At 43.8% G+C, this 23,735-nt stretch overlaps 1 protein-coding gene across 1 annotated transcript in view; it reads left to right on the top strand.

Annotated features, from left to right (window-relative positions):
• Positions 1-1,258: 1,258 nt before the first annotated feature.
• Positions 1,259-23,735, top strand: part of MYO10 (myosin X) — a 167,117-nt gene continuing 144,640 nt past the window's right edge. The window contains exon 1 of the mRNA XM_050316122.1: positions 1,259-1,362. Within this exon, the coding sequence (XP_050172079.1) occupies positions 1,342-1,362 (21 nt within the window). The 5' untranslated portion in view covers positions 1,259-1,341. The remainder of the gene's footprint in view (positions 1,363-23,735) is intronic.

Below are 23,735 nucleotides of genomic sequence, written 5' to 3'. Positions count from 1 at the left end.
CCTCTTTTACCTGCTTTCCTCCTTATTCAGATTTTTTTTGACACAAGGGTGAAAGAAGAAAGTTTTTCCTTGTGTAGTGTATGTACCCTTAAGCTTGCTTTTTTTATCAGTGTTTGTGCTCTATGCATTAGCCATGACATTTTCAAAAATGAGAGTTGCACACTCATTGTTACTGCTGCTACCAAGGGCTTGTCTTCTGTATCGTTGCTCATATGCTGAAGCTCCCAAAGCAGTGGTAGGATTCTGCCTACCACCAAAAGACAGAATACTGCATTCCCTTTCTTTATGGCTGTGACTTATTTTTAATACATTTCTTTCTGCAATGTGAAAGAAAAAAACTAGTATCTGCAAGATTTGATTCTCCTTTGCTGTGTTCCTTGTGCTGTTACTTGCTGTAGGGACAATGCAAAATTATGAAAAAGAAATGTCTCCAAAACTTGAACACTTTATACCTGCTTTGCACGTATAAAGTAAAGGGCTGGAAAACTATATAGAGCAGTGCTATTTTCATGTGCACTGATGTCTCAGCGAGTGGCTGTTTCAGGATGTGTTTAGGAAAGGAGCACTCGCACGGCTGAGGAGGGACTGTACACAAGTTTGCCACACACTTCCCCAAGGGCTGCCGAACTCTGCAGGTACGTGTTCTTTAGCGACACCTGCCTCGGGCAGTGGCTGCGGCCGGCTGGCGGAGCTTTGCACGGCCGTGTGCTGCCGAGGACGGCAGTGGAGCCACCCCCACATCGGGGCGAGTCACCGCTCCCCTTCCAGCACCCGCGCTCCTTTGACTCCGCATTCGGAGGCGGGATGCCGTGCCACGAGCAGCGGGACACGCGTTCCCGGGGCCGCCCGGGGAGTCGCACCGCAGGCGGCACGGGGCGGGACGGGACGGGACGGGACGGGATGGGACGGGACGCGGGCACTGCTTTCGCTCCGGCCGGGGCGGGGCGGGGGCGCGGCTCAGAGCGGCGCAGGGAGCGGCGCGGCCCCGGCTCCGCCTCTGCTCCTGCCCCTCCTGGACGGGACGGGGCGGCACCGGGCTGGAGCGTGTGGTGGCGGGAGCCTTCCTTGTCCTCCTCCTCCTTCTCCTCCTCCTCCTCCTCCTCGTCACCCCCTCCTCCGGCTCCCCGCTGCGCTATGCGCTGCCGGGACCGCCCGGCCGAGCGGCGCTGAGGGGGCGGGCGGACAAAGGCTGCGGGCTGGTGCCGGCGCTGGGGCGCGATGGAGCGGCGCGGCGGCTGAGGCGGCTCGGTGGGGCCGAGCCGGGACGGGCCGGGCGGCAGCGGCACATGGTGCGCGGCTGGGGCCCGGTGCTGCGACCCGCGGGCGGGCCGAGGGGCCACCATGGACAACTTCTTGGCGGAGGTGAGCGCGGGCCGTTGGGATCTTCCTCCTCCTCCTCCTCCTCCTTCTCCAAAGTGGGGTCGCTTTTGTGGTGCAGGATACCGGCAGCAAAGCTGCAGGGGGCTCACGAAAAGTGTTTAGCGTGTGCGTTCCCTCGAGCGCTTCGGTTTGCAGGGGTTTGCAGGAGCAGCCCCTCGGGGAGCGGGAGGCAGGCAGGCAGGGAGAGAGGGAGGAAGGAGTTGCGCCCCCCAAATTCCCGGCCTCTCCGGGGCGGAACTCGCGACCTCCGAGCTGGAGCGGTGGTGCCGCAGCCGGGCAGGCGCTGGGCGCTCAGTGGGGCTCTTTGGAGCGGCGGGGGATGGAGGCGCCGGTGCCGCGGCTCTGCCTCCGCAGCCCCGCGCCCGCCGGCGGCACCCCGCCCCGCACGAAGCGGGGAGCCGTGGGCGCCCGTGCCGTCCCTACCCCGCTCCCTGCCCCGCTCCCTGCCCCGCTCCCTGCCCCGCTCCCTGCCCCGCTCCCTTCTGCCGGCGGCGTGGCAGCCTTTGAAACCGCGCCTCGGGGGCAGCGGGGATTCCTCCTCGGGGGTTCCCCTTCGTGAAACCCGCGGAGCGCGCTTTGTCCGCCTCGCACGGGCATGAGAGGCTTCAAACGGTGGAGGTTTCAGAAGCAGGGCTGCCGCTGGGCACCCTTTTCTTAGGGTCTCTTTATTAAGTAAGTGTAGACGAAATCTTTTGATACAAAATGCAAAGTAAGGAGGCTGAAGTCTTGGAAGTTTTTGGAGCTATACCATGGGTCTTGTGGATCTTGGTAACTGCAGCGTGTCGGGTGAGGAAACCAAATCAAAGGCGCCTTGCTACTATTTGCTAAAAGTAGTATTCACTAAAAGTCTGAACTTGGGTCCTCTTCTGGTCCAAGTTAGCTGAATTTTATACAACAATGTTTTACCGGATCAGTTCAGCCCGCCTAGTGTCGGCGCAGCCTTATGAACATAAGGTGTTCGGGATCAATGGCTTCTGTGTGTCTGTGTTGTGCCTGTAGGTTGCTGGCAGAGCCCGCATCTGGCTTGTGACTTCTGGTGACTGCCTGCACGCTTGCTTTAATTGCACCTCTTGCCGAAGCAGTTGCACTGTCAGGGCTGTAAATACAGGCTGGGCATCTGTTTTACAGAGCTGTGATTAAGCTGCAAAACTGTCCTTTGCCCTCGTGAAATAACGTCCCTCGTGTTCTCAGGGCTGCTGTTGATGCTTCCACAAGAAAAATAGGTGATCTGTTTACCGAAATAATAATTAGTCAAATAAAAGAAGGTCACACACTTTACTGCTTGTTGGCTTTTCATTTGTCAGACAACAAAAGTTTTGTCAAGTGCAATCAGAAGGAAGAAATACAGGATTAGCTTTGAAAAAGTCTGAGTTAAGTAGTAATATTACTTTTTTTTTTCCTTCCCTGTAGAGGATGTAGCCCTCACCTTTCAAAAGCTTGCACGCCATGAGCAATACAGTAATATTAGCCTAGCCTTGCAAAATTAGTCTGAAGAGTCATTTGCTCCAACACAAAGTACTGTAGCATGCCCTACATAAAGGTGAAGAAGAGTTTTCATGGTTTTGACTCCCCTATTAGCCAAAATTACTCGCTCCAGGGAAAATGCAGGTAAATTTTGCCAGTCTGTGTTAGCATTTCGGCATGTATTTATGTTAATTTGTGGTTGCTGCATATGGACTTTGATCTTTCTTAAGAACTTTGACTCCCTTTCAACATGTTGATATTACTTTAAAAGATCAGTAAATATAGCACCTTGACTTTAATCTGCATCCAGAGTCCCACCCATAAGTATAAACATTTTCCTTCCCTTACACCAGAGCAGAGCATATGTAAATGGCATATGGGGAACGTGAGGCACAATAGCAGAAATGCACTGGGCTTGACCCAGCTACCACAGAAGAAATGTCTGTTTAAGGCACTGGATTGAGCCACTAGGTAATTTAATTTGTGTGAGGCAGACATCCTGCAGCTGCTCTTTACAAAAATATTTGCTGACTTATCTGAGGGAATTAAGGTTCTTGTTAAAATAAGTTCTAGTGTGTGGAAGCAAGAGGAAGCCGGATAAAAGGCGCAGGTAAAAAGCCCAGTCTGCTCTGCTGTGGTTTATCAGCAGTGTAGGTATGCTGATATAATTATGTTTTGGGAGAAAAGCTGGTAGTGAGAAGGGTATATACTGGCACTTCACAGGGGTCCTCAGTGTGAGCAAGAAGCCCCTGTTCACCACCCTGGAGGCAGGAGTGTCTTTAATCTGGCTGTTGCAGAAAAATATTGAACAACTTAAAAGGTGTTATAGGAAAAAAACGACTGTATTGTTATAGATGCTAATTGTAACCTGCTCTCAGTATAGGGTGATGCTCACCGGAACAAAATGAGGCAACTGAATAAAACACCTCTGGAGTGTAGGAACGTGTGTCACAGGGGAGGTTGGGACTTGCTGCCTTAAATGAGGTGTGGGATAATGCCAAGCTCCCGCCAATCACCTGGTGTTGCCATCATCTGTGACTTAACAGCTTTTTGATTTCTCCATCTTGCTGCCCAGTTTCCTTTCTTTACTATTTCTCAGTACTCAGCTTTTATTCTTGCAGGACAACAAGTCATCGTACTTTTCTCCAGGGAGCCTTGATTTCCATCCCTGTCCAAATTTTCTAACTCAGCCAGTTATATAAAAAACATGGCTCTAAGTAAAGAATTGGGCTGGAAGAGTTTGCACTGAAACTTACTCCCCAAAATGCTGAAAGATATTAAAGTAACAACAAAGTTGCATCTGAATACAGAGGAAAAGTGTTTTCCGAGGCTTTTAAAAAAGGCTGTTGATTGGTGTGTACTACATTACAGTCTTTGAAGGAAGGTTGGTGGTAGAATTTTAACTTTTTCAGTATATATACATAGTCATATTTGCATATCTTAAGTATTAAAACCTGTAGAAATCCTGGAGGTCCATACACAGAAATACAAGTATAGATACGTGCAATAGAGCCCTTTGGCTACGCTGTTCAAAACACCCTGAAAAAAATTGTTCCCATATGTTTTACCAACAGCTATGGTGCTCACAGGGAAGCAGCTTCCTCTGGTAGCTGAGATCAGAGTTTCCCAGTGAGAATGCATCCCTGCTAAAAGGGGATGTATCCATCAGGGAAGGAGGAGGGTAATTTCCAGATGACATGGAAGATAAGGAAATTTTGCACAAAAAAGGCAGGATAGGGAAGCTCATACTGCCTTTTCAGCATCTGAAGTTCCCAAGCAGTGCTTATCAGGGAAGCAGGGGAAGTGGATGCAGAAGTCAATTTCATCTTCCTCCTCTAATGCAGTGAGCCACTTTACCCAGTATATATGGTGTGTTGCACAGAACCATGTCACAGGAGGACTCTGGCATTTGCTGGCCCAGCTGAGGTCAGAAAGGGCTTGAGGTTGGGAGGAATTTCTGTAGGTCATCTTGTCCAAACCTGCCCTCCGAACTCGTGCTCAGCTCCCGGGGAGTTTGCAGCACAGTGTGCATAGCAGTGGCTGCAGGGATTGTTTGGGTTTAGCTGCTGCCAAACTTAAAAGACAAAGGATTCCCCCTGCCCCTTAATTTTCACAACTGGAGGGGAACAACTGCCTCCTGCCTTCTCTCTAGCATGTCTGGGTAGTCGATGTTGAAGGAGATAATTATAAAGGCATCACCATCAGAGATGCTGATTTTCCTCCAGTGCTGCACAGGTGTTTATTTGGAACTGCAGGGTAGCTTCCTTTGAGGCACAGCAGATAACTATGTTGTCTGTCATGCTCTTATTCTTAGCACTGCCACTCGTACCTCGAGTTTAGGAGGATTTCCTTCATTTCTGCTTTGCACAGTTGCACCTTTGCTTGTGTACCCTCTTTTAAGGAAAGGGCTCCCAGTATGTGTCCTGAAGAAGCAGGTGTTAAACCTCACTCTAGTGGAAGGATATGGGACAGAAATTTGAACTTAGCTTCAGGGAGCTGTCAGAGGAGGTATCTGCTTGAACCTGGAAGCTCTTATTTCAGTTATGCACCTGGCAGAAAACATTTCCTTGGTACTCCCTTGCAACATCTGGAAGAACACAGTCTCACAGCACTGAGTCCTTTGAGGGCTTCATTGTCTCCTGCAACCAAGTGGCTTTGTGTAGGGGGTTGACCTGGCTGGATGCCAGGCACCCACCAAAGCCACTCATTCTCCTCTGCAGCTGGACAGGGGAGAGAAAATACAGCAAAGAGTTCATGGGTTGAGATAAGGACCAGGAGAGATCACTCACCAAATACTGTCACAGGAAAAACAGACCCAAATTGAGGATAGTAATTGAATTTATTACCAACAAAATCAGAGCAAGATAATGAGAGGGAAAATAAATCTTAAAAACATCTTCCCCCACTATTCCCTCCTTCCCAAGCTCTACCTCCTATCCCCCAGCAGCGCAGGGAGATGGAGAGTGGGGGTTATGGTCAGTTCATCACAGATTGTTCTGCTGCTGCTGAGGGAGAGGAGTCCTTCTGTTGCTCCAGCATGGGCCTCCCATGGATTCACAGCCTCCATTCAGGCATCCACGTGCTCCAGCATGGGTCTCTTCCATATTCACACTTTACTTTTCTCTGGCTGCAGTTACATCTGCCTAATAACTTTTTTCTTTTTCTTCATAAATATGTTATCACAGAGGTGTTACCACCATTTCTGATGGGCCCAGCCTTGGCCAGCAGCTGGCATTGGCTCTGCTGGACATAGAGGAAGCTTCTAGCAACTTCTCACAGAAACCACCCCTGTAACCCCCCCACTACCAAAACCTGACCATGCAAACTCAATACACCTTGGCACTTGCAAGGTTATTCTCTTAAAGAGAAAATCTAGTGATGCCAATAAATACCTGTATCGAGATGTATATATATATATATACACATATATATATCGATATTCTGGCTGTGCTGTGCAGCATAGTGTACCTGTTTAGGACAACTTTGGAAGTCTTCCCACTTTCATCTAGGAACATTTTAATGATAGCACAAGCACAGGTCTGATGTTTCCAGCTTTTGGTATTAGTGTAAGCTGTGTAGCTTACACCAGCAAAGTTGCCTTTCAACTGGTGGGACAAAACCATCATCCCATGAGCGATGGCATAAAAGGTTATGTTTCTGGAGAGCTTCTGAATGCCAAATCCATGCCGAGCAGAAACAGTGACTCTCTTGGCTGTTGACATTGGCTGTGTTCTCCAAAGTTTCTGATCTGTGACTTCTTCTCAGTTGTAGGTTTTTTAAAAGCTGATGGTTGTTTTGTCGACAGTTATTTTTAATTTAATTAGAGCGCATTAAATTTTTAATAGGAAATGTTTCAAGAGGCCTTAGGAGTACCTTGCTCAGTCAGAAAGAAAAGAAGGTTTTTGCAGGTTTATTTCTCCAAGCTGGAAAACACATTCTGCGCATCAGTAACACATCACTGTAACTACCCACTACACGTACTTCACGTGTGCCTTTCATAAGGCAAATCTGTGCAACTGAAGCATAGTCGCTGCTGGGCTGGAGCCTAGCAACCCTGCTGGCACGGCACATATTGTAAAAGGACACAAGAATTCTCTTAAAGCTGCAAAATACGTAAGCACTGAAGTTGGCAATAGAGGCTCTACGTTGTGCAGGGTCTGCTCGTGGTTTTTTTGGTATGTTCAGTCAGACTCCAACCCAGGGAAAACTGTGAAACCCACCATTACAGAAAACTTGGCTGCTTCTGAGTCTTTGGCTTTTTTACTTTCTGGTGACACTTCACTGAAATGTTACTTTTTTTTTGTCTTTTCCCTAATTGTATGTTTGTGTTAGCACTTTGTGTGTAAGTTATTTTGCTCTAACAAGATTTTCTTTATGTGTTTTCATTTGTTGAGCACTGTATAATACTGATACTGAAGGTTGTGACCCTCTTCAGCTCTTTTTTGGTTTCAGAGCTGTTGCACAGCCTGCTGCCTGGCAAAAGGGAACTGTGTTTGAAACCGTGGCCAATCCCAACTAATTTTGAAGCTGAGTGGCATGGGCTTTTACCAGAAATGCTCCAGATTTTTATCCGTGATTCTGTGATGGCAGGAGAGGACCATATTGTGGGAGAGAGGGAAGCGAAAAGGAAGGGTAGCTTGAGCTTTCTGTGTCACGTGGAGAGTTTAGTGTGCTTGTCCAATGAGTAAACTGAGAAACCCTGCAGCTTCCAGTACTCTTGTTGCCCCAGTGTGCCTCAAAAGATAGAATGAAAAGTTTGGGGCCCACTATCAATAATTATGCATGGTTTGTACCATGTTGGGCTTCTTTGGTGGTGGTTTTAGCTGAATCTTGAGTTTTGGCCTGGTAAGACCAATACAGTCTCATTAATCTGTTTTTTGGTTTTAGAAGATAGCTGAAGGAAAACTGGTAAGTCCCTGGCTCTGTATGCGGGTACATATGTGTGAATATTTGTATAAAGTGTTAATGTGTTTGCACAGAAAAATCCAGAACTTACCCCAGCAAGTGAATAATGTGCCTCTTTTGTGGAAGGTGCAGCAGCCTCCAGCAAGGGGCAGAAGCAGTAGCTCCATCCCTTGAATGTCTAGTTTGTTGACTTTGTGCCCATCACCGTTCTGAAGGGAAGCATGTCCTCTGGGTAGTTTGATTTCACCAACCTTTTTGGCTGTGAGGGCAGTATTTTTCCTTAGTGAATCACCATGCCAACTGTGGTCAGAGCCAGGAATATAGTTTTGGATGGAACACGAGTAAAAGAGCAAGAGGTAAAAAGTCACTTTGAATTAAGGCTTCACCTGAGGGGGGAAAAAAAAAATTACCAGCCTTATGCCACTATTTGTGGTAACTTTAGAAGTTTTGGGATGCGACCTCAAAACTTTATAGATTGATTATGACTTCAGGCTTGTATCAGAAAGTCATGGCTTAGGCATTCTCATTTCTCTTGATTTTACTGATATTTATCATTATGAGGCCACTACTGAGACGTAAAGAAGGATAGTTTGGTGTTGGGATGACAGCTAAGGACAAGTTACTGTGTTTTAGGTATTGTTGGTTCAAATTTTGCATGGTGGCTTTTTTTTTTTTTTTAATTATTTAGGATTTTCTAAGATGTCCTGTGTCTGAAATCTGAGCATTTTCCATTGGCCATATTTACTGTATGCAGCTTTGTTTTGGACAACTCCCTGATTCAGAAAGGTTAAGTGGATTATCCTTTTCTTAAGAAGTCTGCTGAGTAGCTCAAATGCTCCATTCTTTTAATGACAGAACTTTTCAAAGTTGGGTTTCAGAATGGGAACTGATATTAACTGTGCTCCCCATCTGCCTTCTGAAATAAACTATATTCATCCCGAAGAAGAAACTACAGCTTTGTTACATGGAAAATATGAGTGTTTAATTGGAAAAATATACTGGGAAAGGTTCATTAGGAGAAAATAATGAGTATAGATTTCCTTGTATTGCTAAAGGTTTCTGTAAGAAGTAGGAGGATGTTGGGGGAGAATGTACTGTCTGCTCCCAGATAAGTCAGTGATCAGTACTTACATCTCACCTAGGTCCAAATATCATTTATGCTTTTTTCCGATATCCTCAGCCAGGACAGCCAGAGAAGAGGTGGCTGGGTGTTCTTCTGCAGGGTGTTGTTCCATGGACACCATGACTAGGCAGACACCTTCCCATTGCAAATCAGTGACTGACTGGGGAAGGCTGCTGAGCTGTTTCAGCTGTAAACATGTCATACCTGTGCTTGTTTTACTCATAAATACTTGCTCTCTACTTAGGTGCTGTTTTCCTTTGTGGCCAAGTGACTTGGTCAAGCCCGTGAAAGCCTTCTTATTTAGTAGAAAGTTTAGAGGTTTGTGGTTTTGGTTTGTTTTTGTTTACTTGTTTGTTTGTTTTTGTTTTGTTTTGGGGTTGTTTTTGTATGGTTTTGTTTGGTTTTGGTTTTTTTGGGGGTTTTGTTTGTTTGTTTTTGTTGGGTTTTTTTTTGTGTGTGTGTTCATTAAAAACCCCAAACATGAGTGATGTTGGAGTAACTTCATAATAAGTTTTTCCTTGTTGAATAGGTTATTAGGGACAGACACGATTTTGGTTCACACTGAAAACATGGCAGAACGCACTGGGTTGTGTTCGGTTTTACTGGCAAAGTTATTTCCATTTTCTGTAAACTCCTCTGTGGAGGGGTTTAAAACGCAATTTCTATATGAGATCTTGTAGTTTTTCCTAGCGTGTAATTGTGCTTAGGTATTTTTCACCAAGGAGTAGCCACGGTGAGCAGCTGGAAGGAACTCCCCAAGGAACACTTAAGCCCTTTTAAGGCTTTAAGAAAATGTTTGCAGTTAACCCTTCTGTATAGAAGGAAGTCTTCAAAAGTGAAAAGTTCTGGTCACTTGTATGGTTTTCTAAACTGGCACTGAAAATTCAGATGCAGTACACTTTAAGCTGGATTTCTTATATGTCTCAATGACATTGTCCCCAGTGGGTAAAGCTGAGCATATTGGAGCAGAGCCTAAATGTGCGAGTTGGTGTAATACCTTTTACTACTTCCAGGATTAATGGCATGCTGAAGGAAAACATTCTGGAGGGTAGACTGTACTCCTGTACCATCCAGTGGCCTGCCAGACTTCAGAATTGAATAGGGTTCCTGTATTTGTATGTTAATACACTGTAGCAAATGCATAAATTGCTTCAGTGAGCTATTTTGCCTGTTTTATGGTATCAGACTTTCCTTTCTTTGAAAGTATGTCATCTTCATCTTGTGACAAGCCTCACTAGAGACTTTTGACTGAATATGAAGCTAAGATGAATGTTCAAGTAATCAATCTTCTTTTTAATCCACCTCTTAAGTGGATTAAATCTTTCTATGAATTTTTTTGTGTTTTGGTTCTGGTTTGTTCCAAATGAAGGAAAGAGGAAGGAAGAGAGGGGAGCTCAGCAACAGACTTCAGGGGCCAAGCTGTGCCTCCACACCTGATCCTGGTTGATGGCATGCAGAAGGAGAAGGGCTGTGTTGGACTCAGGAAATAAAAGACTAAGTGCCCTTTGATGTGTTAGTGTTGCCTTTGCCTATATATTCTTGGGAAATTATTCATAATCCCTTATTATAGGTCAGTGATACAAGAGTGTGCTAATACAAGTCTGTTTTGTTTTGGAGAATGCCCTTAAGGGAGTTGCTGTAAGGACACATTAGCAGAGGAAAGTGTTTGGTTGTTGCTTTTTCCCCTGGGGGCAAAACTATGTTTCCACCCTGAACAAGTTTACCTAAGTTTATCATGGCACATCTGCCTTTATACTGGGGTTGCCATTAAAAGTACTGAGAGTCTTTTTGTGTTCTCTGTTCTTAACTTCTTGACATGGCAGTGCTGGTAGAGTGGTGCCCTGCTGCTCAAGCCTGCTCTCATGGTCTCAAAGTCAGGATTGATTGTGGTGCCTGTAGCATAAACTCAGGTGGAGACCTGAGGCTCAAATTGTTGCTGAGTGCCAGCTCCCAGTAACTTCACTCCAAATCCCTTGGCCCACTTTCTCTTACAAACTTTCAAAAGGCTTTAGAAAACTTTCAATGAACTTTTCAGCATCTGGAAAAAACACTTCTGTAGTTCTGGAGAGCATTTAGAACTGTGAAAGGGGTGCTACTGGCAAAACTTTGTGTGGTTTGAGTGTTGTGTGCTGCACACGTCTGTTGTCCTTCCTGGTCTTGCTGACAGAAGGGCAGGTTTTATCTGGAAAGATTATCATACTTTCTCTTTTGCGTTTGGCCACACTGCCCCTGGTTTGGGGGACAGGAGATAAGAGAAGTTTATTTCTTGTTTTGAAAAAGTATTGATGTTTATAGCATTATCGGAAATAGATTATTTGGTCCTATTTTAGTTGCTGTTGTTGAACTTGACATTAAAATGTTTTCTCAGATGAAGTTAAATATATTTGTTAAGAGAATGGGATTGTTTTTCTTATGAAGTTGTTTATCTTGAGGAAAAGTCAATTCCTTTTGTTTAATGTATCCATCTGGTTTACAGAACCAGCAGAGATCGTTTCTATTTGACCATTTTAGTGGGTCAAAACCCAACTATGTATCTTGATTAGGGGATATTTTTGTTTGCTTCAGAAAGGAGCCAAGTTGGCATGACACTGGAGTTCACATCAGGACAAGGAGTAGATACTCATTCTGTACGTCAGACTTCTTGCTTTGTTGGTCATCTTCTTGGATCTTTTGCCCTTATTAAATATAGACTGTGGTTTTGTGATTAGGGTTTATCTCCTCATTACAGCTTTCTGGTGATGGGTACGCTGATTAGGTTTGTTTACTGTGTCCAGTCACTTAGTATATTCCCTAGAAGAAAATAAGAGCAGTGTTTACAGCAGAGTTTTGAAGGGTGGCATTTCCTGCTGCTCTTCAGACCGTGTACCAGGAGGAGTATCCGATGAAGTGAGCTCTTTGTTCTTGAAACTCCAGTTGGATTCTGCCATGTGATACTTGATAAGCTATTTCAAGGAATAAACATACCCAGCAACTTTGCTAGAAAATGTAATTTGTGCAGCAGCCCCCTTTTTTGCCCCCTGAAATAACATTTGTAATATTTTGCGTGCCAAATCTGAGGAGTTTTAACAGTTGATAGGTGGGATTTTGTTGTAAAGTTGCACAGCACTTAAAGCAAAAGGCTGATTCCCTATTTGTGTTAGTTTTGAGAATCTCTATTCCTAATTTCTATTTCTATCACACCATTTCTGTTATCATTTTGCTTTGGTAATCCAGCAACTTAAATGACTAGGACTCTGGTGCAGTGGTAAACTTCCTGGATTTTTTTTTTTAACAAAAGTCCATGAAAAAACTGATTTGCAGTGTGATGAAATAGTAGTATTAAACTTTTGCTGTATAGTTAAACCTTTGTCAGTAGGATGCCTTTGTACCATGCAGTTAAGGTGGAGATGTCATCAGTAGCTGTTGGAGGACAGAAAGCGGTACCCAATTCTCTACATTTTCTTGTGAGCATCCAGTAGTCCTTTGTTGTTGGCTTGTTCTTAGCAGTTCTTAGAGTGCAAAGGGAAAACATTGAGTCGTGGTATCCTTTTCTTTCAGATAGTGATTCAACAGTTATTGTGTTCCAGGTGCTTCTGGAGTCAGGCAAATACAGACTAATTCTGAATTTTGATTTCTTGAACTTGTGTGCCAGTTACAGAAACACTCTTATATTGCTTGGAAACATTTGATTGAAAAAGTGCACAGTCAGAGAGGCCACAAAAGCTTTGCTGTTTTCTGTTTGTTTGGGGTTTTTTGTTTGTTTTTTTTTTTTTCTGCTGTAAGGCATCTGAGGTTTTGGTAGACAGCATGAGCTGTGGCTGTCCAGGAGCTCAGGGACGTGTCTCCTGCTCTGCATGTAGACAGGAATTGACCCTTGCTAGGCAAGAAAAGTGGGTGCACATGAATCAGTGGCTAAATTGAAGGGACAAAAATGGCTTAAGGCAGCAAAGGTCCAGACACCTGCAGCAACAGGTCACGGGTCATGCTCTTGCAGGGATGGCCTAAGCACTCCTGGGGAGGGGGAGGAGAGGAGGCTCTGAGCCAGAGCAGATGCTTTATCAGTACATCTTCTCAAAGGGGTCTTCTGGTTGGATGGGACAACAATGACTGAAAGGTACTGCTTTAAAATGCATGAATTAAGCTTTTTTTGGCTTTGCAATTCCTGTCAAATTGAAGAATAATCTTAAATTGCTGTTGTCTGGCCAGCTGGAGATTTTCTACCTGTAAGTATTAGCTGGTTGGGTGTTTGATATTATAGAATCATAGAATATCCTAAGTTGGAAGGGACCCACACGAATCATCAAAATCCTGGCCTTGCACAGGACCACCCCAAAAAGCACACCATGTACCTGCACTGGTCACCAGAGAGATCAGTGTCTGCCCCTTCTCTTCCCCTCACGAGGAAGCTGTAGACTGCTATGAGGTCTCCCCTCACTCTCCTCCAGGCTGAACAAGCCAAGTGACCTCAGCCAGTCCTTGTATGGCTCCACCGTCTGGACCCTTCACCATCTTCGTTGCCATCCTTCGGATACCCTCTAATAGAGTTATATCTTTTTTATGTTGTGGTGCCCAAAACTGCACACAATATTCAAGGTGAGGCCACACCAGTGCAGAGCAGAGCGGGACAATCCCCTCCCTCGACCAACTGGCGATGCTTTGCCTGATGCCCCCCAGGACACCGTTGGCCCTCCTGGCTACCATGGTACTGCTGACTCATATTCAACTTGCCATTGACCCAGACCCCGAGGTCCCTTTTGCACCTTGCTGCTCTCCAGCCTCTCATTCCCCAGTTTGTACAAACATCCAGGGCTGCCCCATTCCAGGTGCAGAATCCGGCACTTGCCCTTGTTAAACTTACATGATTGCTGATTGCCCAGCCCTCTAATGTGTCTAGGTCTGTGTGCAGGGCCTCTCTGCCTTTGAGATAGTCAACAGTTTATAAATGCCTACATTTTGGAAAGTCTTGCATTTTATAATGGTCTTTTTAAATATCTTTTCTTTTGATGGTATTGAGCAATGACGTGGTTCTGGTTAGTTTCGTATAGGTATATTGGAGAAATCTGGGGTTATTCTTAAGGAAGCTGCAGTAATGTATGCCATAAGAAGTAGGACTCTGGCATTTGTCAGTACTGCTTCATGGGTGGCAAAAATTATTGTAGTAAAATTTGCCCTAGTTTTATTGACACTGAAGTTCCTGCTTGGTGTTACCATGATCATCATCGCTGGTAATTTTGTTCCAGACACTATACCAGAGTAACTAATAGTGAGCAAGTGACTCTTTCTCTCTGGAAGTCCAGTTGTGGTACTACCACTTGTTCTTCAGGAAACAGCTGGATTTTTATCAGATCTTTGTAACTTAGAAGAGGGAGAAATTTTGAGAGGTCTCTGTCACATAGCAAGTGTTTTGCTGCTGAGGCTGCTGGAGGTAGTCTTTGCTTGGGAAATTTGCTCTTTACCACTTCACTTGTGCAAGGGCCTGAGACCATCTGAAAGCTGAGGTGCTACTTGTATGTGCTTGAAAAGGCTGTACCAGTAAGCTCAAAGGTATGGCTATACAAGCTGCTGCTTTGTTTGTGGGTGTGCATCTTTATTTAGCTTCCTGATATTTTATTGTACTCCAGCCGCAATGCTCTGGCTTCTTGCTTCCTTTCTCTATGTACTAAAGAAGAGGAAGAGGGTGGGGGAAAATAATACCTTGTATTGTTGACTAGTATAGATCTAAATATGATATACATGCCTTCTGTTAACCTGTTGTTCCTTGCTAAGGCTGATGTTACCTAACATTCTTGTATATTGCACAGGGTTTTTTTTTTCCATTCCTTAACTTAAATAAATGATCTGGCACACTTCCTATGTCTGGCACACCTCCTATGTCTGCATAGGAGGAAATATATGACGATGAGTTGCTTCGAAATTATTTAAAAGCAAAAAAAATGTGATTGGTTTGCATATCTTCTCTCTCTTTCCTTTGTAGTTGGAATTAACCAAGGCAGTAAAAAAAAAAAAAAAATTGCTGTTTGTTTATTTTCCAGTGACCTGGGAAGTTTGTTTGACAGCTCAAAAGCCATACTGAGAAAGAATAACAGAAATGTCTGAATAGCTGAAAGCTTAAATTCCCTGCTGGAAAGGTGGTTTGTTGAGGAGAAAAAATAAGTTCAAAAGTGGTAACCATTAGTGGCTATAAATAAAGTTACTCATTTAGGCTTTCAGATGGATAAAAGAGAGAGGTTGTTCCAGTTTTTCATCTTTACCATGTGGTAAAAATTAAGGTATGTCATGCCCTGTGATTTTTTAGATGGCTTTAAAAATAGCTACACTTGTGCTATTTTCTGCTCAAAGGAAGGTTTTCAAGTGTAGTTGAAAAAAACAGCAAAAGCTGTTTGTCCCAGTCTGGAATAAATACATGAGTTTATGAATCATTTCACTTTTAATAAGTTGTGGTCCCTGCAGGGCAGCGTCTCTACTCTGTCAGTACATTTACAGTTTTGTTTTTAACCCATAGCTGTCATCATGTGAGCAACATGGAAATGGTGTAGGATTAGCTAATGTATACCTGGTGGATCAGTTGGTCTTGTGCTTTGAAAAATAAATCCTGGTTTGCAACCTCATGAAGGAGTAGACTGATTTCCTTTCTTGGGGACAATAGCCATGTCAGTGAGGACGATGCAACAAACCAGCTTGAGATAGTGATACACTGAGACTCCCCTTTGGAGCCTGGCAGAGTCCTGAAGACCCCAGAGGCTCTCTTTTGGGTTTGGGATCAACTTCAGACAAAAGGCTGGTCTTCCTAGTGTCCAGGTGTTGGGATTAACCTTCTTCAGAAGGGCACCATAAGCAGTCTGGGTCATTAGCTGTTTTTATTGCATACGGTGCTGATCCCATAAATTACATTTTTAGTTTAAAAGTCTTTGTTTAAGAAGCACCTATCTTCTATGCTTGTCTGTGTTTTGTCCTAATTAAGTGAAGAACTTGTAGGCTCGCTTGAATAGTTGAATAATAATTACCCTCTCTTTGACTTCACTGGTGCAGAACAAGGAGGTTCGTCTTTAGACCCAGATTTTTTCTGCCTAGGTGTTGGCTGACCAAACATTGGCATGAGTCATGTCCTCTTTTGCCTTTAATGCCAAGTCTGTTTGTGGACATAATACACTTCTCAGGCTCCTTTGGAAAGTAATAATAAAGATGCAGTGCTCTTGGGCTTATCCTGAGTCCGAAGCTTATCACTGAGTGTCCTCCAGCTCTCTGTGTGCATTTTGCCCAGCAGCTCTTCCAAGGCTGAGGGGCTGTTATAAAGGTCTCTCCTGAGCCACAGGGGATGCAGGTGAGCAGACTGTTCCCAGTCTATGAGTTCTGGTTCTCTAATCATCAGATGTTGGCAGTTTCCAAACAAGCAGCTGCAATAGCAGCTTCTGACTGGGCAGGAGCAGGAAGTTGCTGGGGAAGCAAAGGCTTGTGGATGGATAGATTTAAAGACACAGTTGAGTTTTAGGGTTTTGGTGATCTGTAGCTAAGCTATGTGATCATGGCTAAAGATAAAGAAACCCAAAACAAGCAGTGGGAGTTAGTGTTGAGGCTTGGGTTTCTAAAATTTGGTGCCTTGACCTGCATAGTAACAGGTTGTATAATTTTTTTCCCATGGAGATTCAGCTCCTGATGTTGCTCTACTTAAAGTAAGTAAAAACATCTTGATTCAGCAAGATTGGTAATCCTAGGATGAATATGAGGTACAGTTTTACCTGAATTAGGGAAGAGTTATAATGGGTTTAAGTATTTTCTGAAATAACCTTCTGGTATTGCACCTAACTGGGTGCAAGTCACTTGTCTTCTTATACATCACAGTCCTAGCTTGCTGTGGGAGAGTTAATGAACATCTAGGGAAAGACGTATCTAACCAGGACAGGGAAAGTTGAACTAGGTCTTTAAAGGTCCCTTCCAACTTCAGCCAGTCTATGACTCTGTAAGTAGCGTTCCTGTTGGAACTCAGAAGACGCCCCCCAAAATCCACTTAACAGTAACCAGGAAAAAAAATTATTAAAATCCAGGATGTAACTACTGCTGATCTTGATACAAATTATATGTAAGTAGTAGTGATCCTGGTTCAAGCATAGCTTCTGCAAACCTGCCCTCACGCTTCCTGAGATGCACACTGCAGTGCCCCTCTGCATTGCTACCAGAGCTGCCAGGTGGCTAACAGTGGGTGGCACAGCCCCACACAAGACCTACTGCCATGTTACTCTTTACCAGGCAATGCTGGTGTGGCCTCTGCATCCGTGTCCGTCCCGTTGGGGACAAAGGCAGGAAGTCTCTGCCACAATTGGGTCTCTGTGCTCTTCGCACAGATGTGGCTTTGTTAACGGATGACTTGTCTAACCACCACTTTTTAACCCGTCTCAGGGTCATTATTACATTGATTTGTACATTGACTGTAGAGCTGCTTTGATTGCAGACATGTTCCTGGAAAGCCGGAAATCAGTTTCTTATTTCTACCTAATTTTTTTAATGAAGCCATCAAGCCGCCTCCTTATTGATGCAGGGCATGGTATGTGTTGAGGGTAGAACACTTAGCCCTAATGGCTTTTGCAGTGAAGATGTTCAAAACTGTCCCTCAAGTTCCATAGGAGATGCTTTGGCTTTTTAGGAAACTGTCCTTAAGAGACTGTGGTCTTTGAAAGAGTGCAAATACTGCTACCGTGTTGGCACACAGAAGGCTGAGTTCAGTGATGCTTCCTTTAATTTATCAGAAAGGGAGCAGAGCAGTGTATGAAGCTGGGAGTAAAGGAGTGGGTACTGTGTAGTTCCTACCTCTGCTGATGAAATTGAATTGCCTTAGGACGTGATGGGGTAATTACATGCCAGCCTTTGTCCTTCAGGATCCTGATGGTATCATGAAAGCTGCTGTTAGGAGAGAAAAAAAAGTCCCAAGCTGGACACATGGTGCAGAAAATAGACTTAAGGAGAAATTGGATGTTTCTCTTTTGTTAAAATGAGCAGGAAGAAGTTGCAAATGACATTATACAGTATTGTGTAAAGTAGTAACTGTTTTACAGGATAAGCAATGTTCCACACCTGTGGCGCAGCATGGTCCTTGTTACTCATACATCTGCCTCGGGAATGGCAGGTGTGGATGTGCATGCACTCGAGGTGATCCATCACCAGCCTATGCTCAGTCTTGAGTATTCGAGAATCAACTTGCTGGGGAAAACTTCTGCTGGAAGCTTTCTTTGGCAAGAGAAGAACCATTGAATGAATCACATCTTTTATTTCGTAAACTTGTCCATAAATCTTTTTTAGACAAAAAACAAATAGATACGATTTCATCTGAGGGAAAGACTTGTACAGCATATTAAGGTTAAAAAAAAACCCAAACAGGCTTCTTGCAAGTTGGCTGAAGCTGTGTATTACCTCTGGAAGTTGAATATATTTGAAGCAGGTCTTAATGGGATCTGGAGAAATAAAAACGGAGCTTGTGTCTCTTCATACTTCTAGCTATGGGCCCAGATAGTTTTCTTGTACAAATGGGATCTTGCTTATGTGAATATGAGGTGTGGATTTAATTCTTAGGAGAAGAAAACATTATGAAAGCATGTGTATATCTGAAAATATACACAGAAGTTTTGGTGGTCAAATTTGCGCATAAACAAACGTGCTCGTGTCTGTCGGGAGATGAAAGGGAGCTCAAAACGGGACCAAAACAATGTCGTGTTGGTGTGCCCTTCAGAGATCTGTGTTCTGCAATAAACATGCTGCCAGAATTGAGCTGTGCTCGTCTCATGAGTGAGCAGCTAGAATTATGATGAAATTATATAGTCACTTCTTCAAAATAAAGACAAGTTGATACTTGAAACAACAGGGAACTTGTAGGAAGACTGAGCAAGGGGGAAGGTGATGTCATGTGAATGCTGTCGTGGGATTTGAATGATTTAAGCTGCATTGCTGCGTCTGCCAAAGGCTTGCAGCCCTCAACAAGTAATTCACTCTGCTTTTGCTGTGGTGGTTGTCCAGTTGCAAAACACTATGGAGTTTTCCATTTCCAGTATTCCATTTCCATTTTCCTTTTCTTGGGTAGAGAGGTGTAGTGCATAAAGCTCTTGCCCTCTCTGAGAGCATGCACCAATGCAAACAAAACCAAATCTAATGCCTGTGCTAAGCAAGGGGCCAAGGTCTGGGTGACTTTCTTGGAGGAGGAGTAGGCACATAGTCCCTGTAGCTTGCAGTATTTTCCACCGTACACATGAAAATGGTGTGGAACTAAGAGGACTCAAAATTAATTTCCTTACAGGTGAGGAAATCTCTGTTCCTCTCTGCAGAATGAAGTATTTTATAAATTGCTGCATCAGGGGTTAAAGATAGTACGTGCAGTAAGCAGAAAGTTATTGCTCTATTTTGAGATGATGATTTATGACTTCTTTAAAAAGAAAACTGTTTCTGTTTAAGGCCAGGTCTTTTTGACCAGCCAAATAAAAGCTTGGAGAAAGTTGATATGGAGTATGCATTGCTACTGCAACATTTATTTGGATTAAAGCGTAAGTGGCTTTTCATGCTTACTGCTGTCCTAGAGTTCAGGAGCTCTGCAGAGGCACCAGCTTCCACAGAACTGCCTTGTGAGATTGGGTTTTCTAGTAATAATGAGCATGATGCTTCTCAGATGTTTTACCACTCCGAGATTAGTAATAACAGACTGATTTTTTTATTTCTTGGAGAGTAAAATACAATTTCAGCTAAAGCAGTCTGAACTTATTTAGTAACATGCCTAAAAAAATAACTTTTTTTGAAACGACACTTCTGAGAGTAATTCAGTAGGCCTAAGTACTCCTCCAGGTGACCAAATTTGAGCAGTTTTCCCAGAGGAGGTCTGGCCTGAAGAAACACTCATTCATTCTTCAGTGTGGGTCGCGTTCACATCAGCTGAAATCAAGCATGTGCTCTTTCTGGCTGAGGAGGTTTTCCTGAGTTCTCTCCTGTTCTCCAGTAATTTGCCAAAAATGCTTCTCTTTGCACCATTCTATGCTTCAGCATTTGTGGAAAAGTTGTTTTTTCAGCAGTGTTTAGGTCATTTTATTTTACCTAAGAATTACTGTAAAGAAAAATAAATAAAAAACCACCACCCAAACAGAACAAATAGCTGTTTTGTTGACTCACAGTACGGTAATATGAGAAGTGACTTCACTATTAATATGAAAAGTAGTAAAATATACTGGCTGTGTTTAGGTAGAGGAAGACATACTTGGTTTAGACTTGCATTCTTTAGTGCCATAAAAATCTGATTGTAAGTACGATTAAATATGTTTTAATGTGCACTGTGTCATGGAAAATCCCCACTTTGAGCTTGTGCAGGCGTACCGTGAAGTCCATATACTCTGAGTTTTGTTTGGGTTTTTTTCCTTCTGCTTTTAGGGTTTGACTTTTTTTTTTATTATTATTTAAGAAAAAGCACCTCTCTCTCTGGGCACTGAGGAATCATTAATACTGCATTTTGAGTGCTTACTTTTTAATTTAGGCACCCTTTTAATTTGACTTGAAATTATTGTGCAGTCACATTCTCTATAGATAATTTAAAGCATCATCCTTGTGATGGAAAGCCTGCAAAATTCTCCCAGGTCTCACAGACTGGGGAACTGCACCACACTGTGGGAAGCAGATGTTTATGGAATTGTCTGGGCTGACGTTTACAGAAGAGTTGCTTGGTTTGATTCAAAAGTTTACAGAAGAAGTGGTTGATGTTATTCATTGCTGAGTAAAATGAACTGCCCTGCGAAGGTTCGTGCTGCTGAGTAGACGTACTTTCAGAGCTAACTAAGAGGAAGGCTGTGGTTCCCTGGGCTTTAGGGTCAGTGAGGGTTGTGAAAGCCTGCTGTCCACTGTGTTGATTCATAGCTTCCAAGCATACCTTTTGGGTGGCAGGGTGAGATGGGAAAGCTGGGAAATCCAAAGCAGGGCTTCTTCTTCAGACTTCTTCTGACGCAGTTTCCTTATGGGAGAAAAGCTTGCTTTTGTCAGACTTAAAGTTGTTGTATGATCTGCGTACGCTCTCTGTTTGCTGACAGAGGTATCTTTCTACAACTACCTGTAAGGAGGTTGTAACAAGGTGGAGTTGGTCTCTTCTCACAAGCAATAAGCTATAGGACAAGAGGAAACAGCCTCAAGTTGCGCCAGGGAGGTGATTGAGTCACCATCCCTGGAGGTATTTAAAATACACATAGACGTGGCACTTAAGGACATGATTCAGTGCTCAGTGATCTTAGAGGTCTTTTCATAAATGATACTGTTTTAGTCTGTGGGTAGTCTGAGGTATTGGGTGATGTGTATTGAAATATATCTACCTCTTGAGGACAAAGTGCCTAGAGTAGAAAGAGAAGCTTGCTTTTGGCTATGCTTTTGCTAGCAGCATGATCCCATGCCTGTTGGCATATGCTGAGCTGTCCACAAAGATAATTCACACACAAACATGTCACACCTCCTAGGTCTCTGCTGTCATTTCATTACTTTCACCGCACTTAAAGTCTGCTCAGTTTCACCTTTCAACGACGATAGAACAGTCTGGTTTGGACCGAACCTTAAAGATCATTTAGTTCCAACCCCCCTCCACGCATCCCACTTGTCCCTCCTCCTCTCTTCCCACCCCAACCTTCCGTCAGGGACACTTTCCAGTAGACCATGTTGCTCAAAGCCCTGTCCAACCCAGCCTTGAACACTTCCAGGGATGGGGCATCCACAGCTTCTCTGGGCAACCTGTTCCACTGTCTCACCACCCTCACAGTGAAGAATTTCTTTTTTATCTCATGTAAACCTGCCCTCTCTCAGTTTAAAGCCAATCCTCGTCCTTTCACTATATAGCCTTGTAAAAAGTCCCTCTCCAGCATTCTTGTAGGCCCCCTTTAGGTACTAGAAAAAGACAAAAAGGTCTCCCCCAGAGCCTTCTCTTCTGCATCCTAAACAACCCCAACTCTGTGTCTTCACAGGAGAGTTGTTCCATCCCCCCATAATCTTCGTGGCTCTCCTCTGTCTCGTATATCTCTGTCTCAAAGCAGCTGTGTTCCTGGCAGGTCTTCCTCTGGTCTCACATCTGTTTTTCTAATCTGGGGAAGCACAGCTTTCCACAGCTGGCCACTTGCAGGCTCTTCCAGGCTGGGGGAGATGTGACTATCAGTCACAGCTGGCAGGTCTTTGTGTGGAGGAAGCAGGATCTCCTCTGTGGTTCAGTTTGGCATCTCGACCCGTGTAGGTCAAGTCGATTAGTAAAGACTGTGATCTGATTTCAGACCTGATCCTGGAGAAGTGTGGAGAAAAAAAATTCTCCCCCTCTGATGCAGTGATGCTTCATTGCTAATTTGAGCCAATCCCCTTGACTAATGGGAAGAGCTGATGTGAACGAGGTTCCCACCTTGATATATGAATGATGCACCTCTGGAAGATTACAGTGTATAGTTAAAATCTCTTGGCTGAGGAGGTCCTTTGCCTGCTGAGAGGCATTCAGCTGTTCAGCCCTGGTTTTAATATGCTTTTACACACTGGACACAGTAAACTAGAAGAGAGTCTCAACCCAGATGCATTTCCTTGTACTCCTTGTGCATTTATCTCAGGGATAAATGCCTGGTTTGTCAGGTGATAATGCTTTAAATGACTTCTGTTTGGTTAAGTGCTTCTAATGGCTTTGTGCCTTAGTTTTGGATTAAATCTTCTACAACCTGCTGCACAGTAAAACATGCATGTGTGCTAAAGAGAAAAAGTTACAGAAACAACTTCTTTGTGTTTCTGCTGCTTCTACTCCTGCCACAAATTCTAGGTTGAGATAGCCAGTTTTCCTTTTGACAATTATCAGCTTTTGTAAACATGCATTGAAGAAAGAAAAAAAAAATCAATGCCAGTCGTGCAGTAAATGTCCATCCTTGTCACGGAAACAAGGATGCAGAATGGGAATGTGTCAGATCTCTAGGTGTGCCTGCAAATAAGGAAACGTGCCACACCTTTCTGTTGAAAAGTGGAGTGCAGATTTTAAGCTTCTTTGGAAAGGTGCTGCAAGCCATGAGCAAAGGTGTGTCACTGCGCATCCATGGAACCTGTGAGCTGCTTTGTATGACCTGCCTCAGGGGTTTGTCTATAGAAGTGAAATGGAACAATATGAAATTACAGGGTTCAGTCCAGCATATGGTGTGCAAATCTATGGCAGGAGGAGAGAGGGTTTGCTGACATGAAATATGTGCTCTGTTTCTGTGTTTCCTACTAAAAGTGTTTACTCCTGACAGTTGAGTGGTGAATGAACTTCAAAGGAGTAATTTTTTCTAATATGTCATATATAGGAAAAATGCCAATAAAAGAAATGATGACTTGCTATAATGACTTGGATGACTTGCCCTGAAGATGCTTCATTTTATAGTTTCTCAAGTGCAGAAAAATCAAAACAGATATGCTTATAAGAGCAGCATTACTGGAAGGAAATGTATCTGGTCAGGGAGAAGTGGAGTAAGCAAAAAAGCAGGAGATTGCTTTTCAGAGGGTTGTGACCTTGAGTGGCTGAGTATAATGAATTCAGTGTTTCAGGCTGCCTTTTTACCTTGCAACTGCTGCATACCATTGGTATTCATGAGCAGTGACAAGGCTCTTTAGTGGGAAGCCTTGCAAAGCATCACCCTGTATCTGAGAAAAGTTTAAAGTTGATAAAATGCAAAAGTATTCAAAGTGCATGCTGGAAATGCTGCCTTTTATCTGAACTTCATGGATTTCTAATTTTACCCAGTATATAAACTTTATTGCCAAACTTTCCTTCTATACAGATCCCAAACTGTCTTTTCTCTGAAGTTTCACCTTCTGTCTGTGTTACAGTGGTGTAAAATGGCACCTGTGCAGCCTACTTTGGTATCACATTGCCCCTGGGAAAGCGGAGATT

The sequence above is a fragment of the Myiozetetes cayanensis genome, unplaced genomic scaffold (assembly GCF_022539395.1).
Source record: "Myiozetetes cayanensis isolate MyiCay16 unplaced genomic scaffold, myiCay2020 scf1, whole genome shotgun sequence".
Classification (NCBI taxonomy): domain Eukaryota; kingdom Metazoa; phylum Chordata; class Aves; order Passeriformes; family Tyrannidae; genus Myiozetetes; species Myiozetetes cayanensis.
This window is presented reverse-complemented; position numbering and strand designations above follow the sequence as displayed.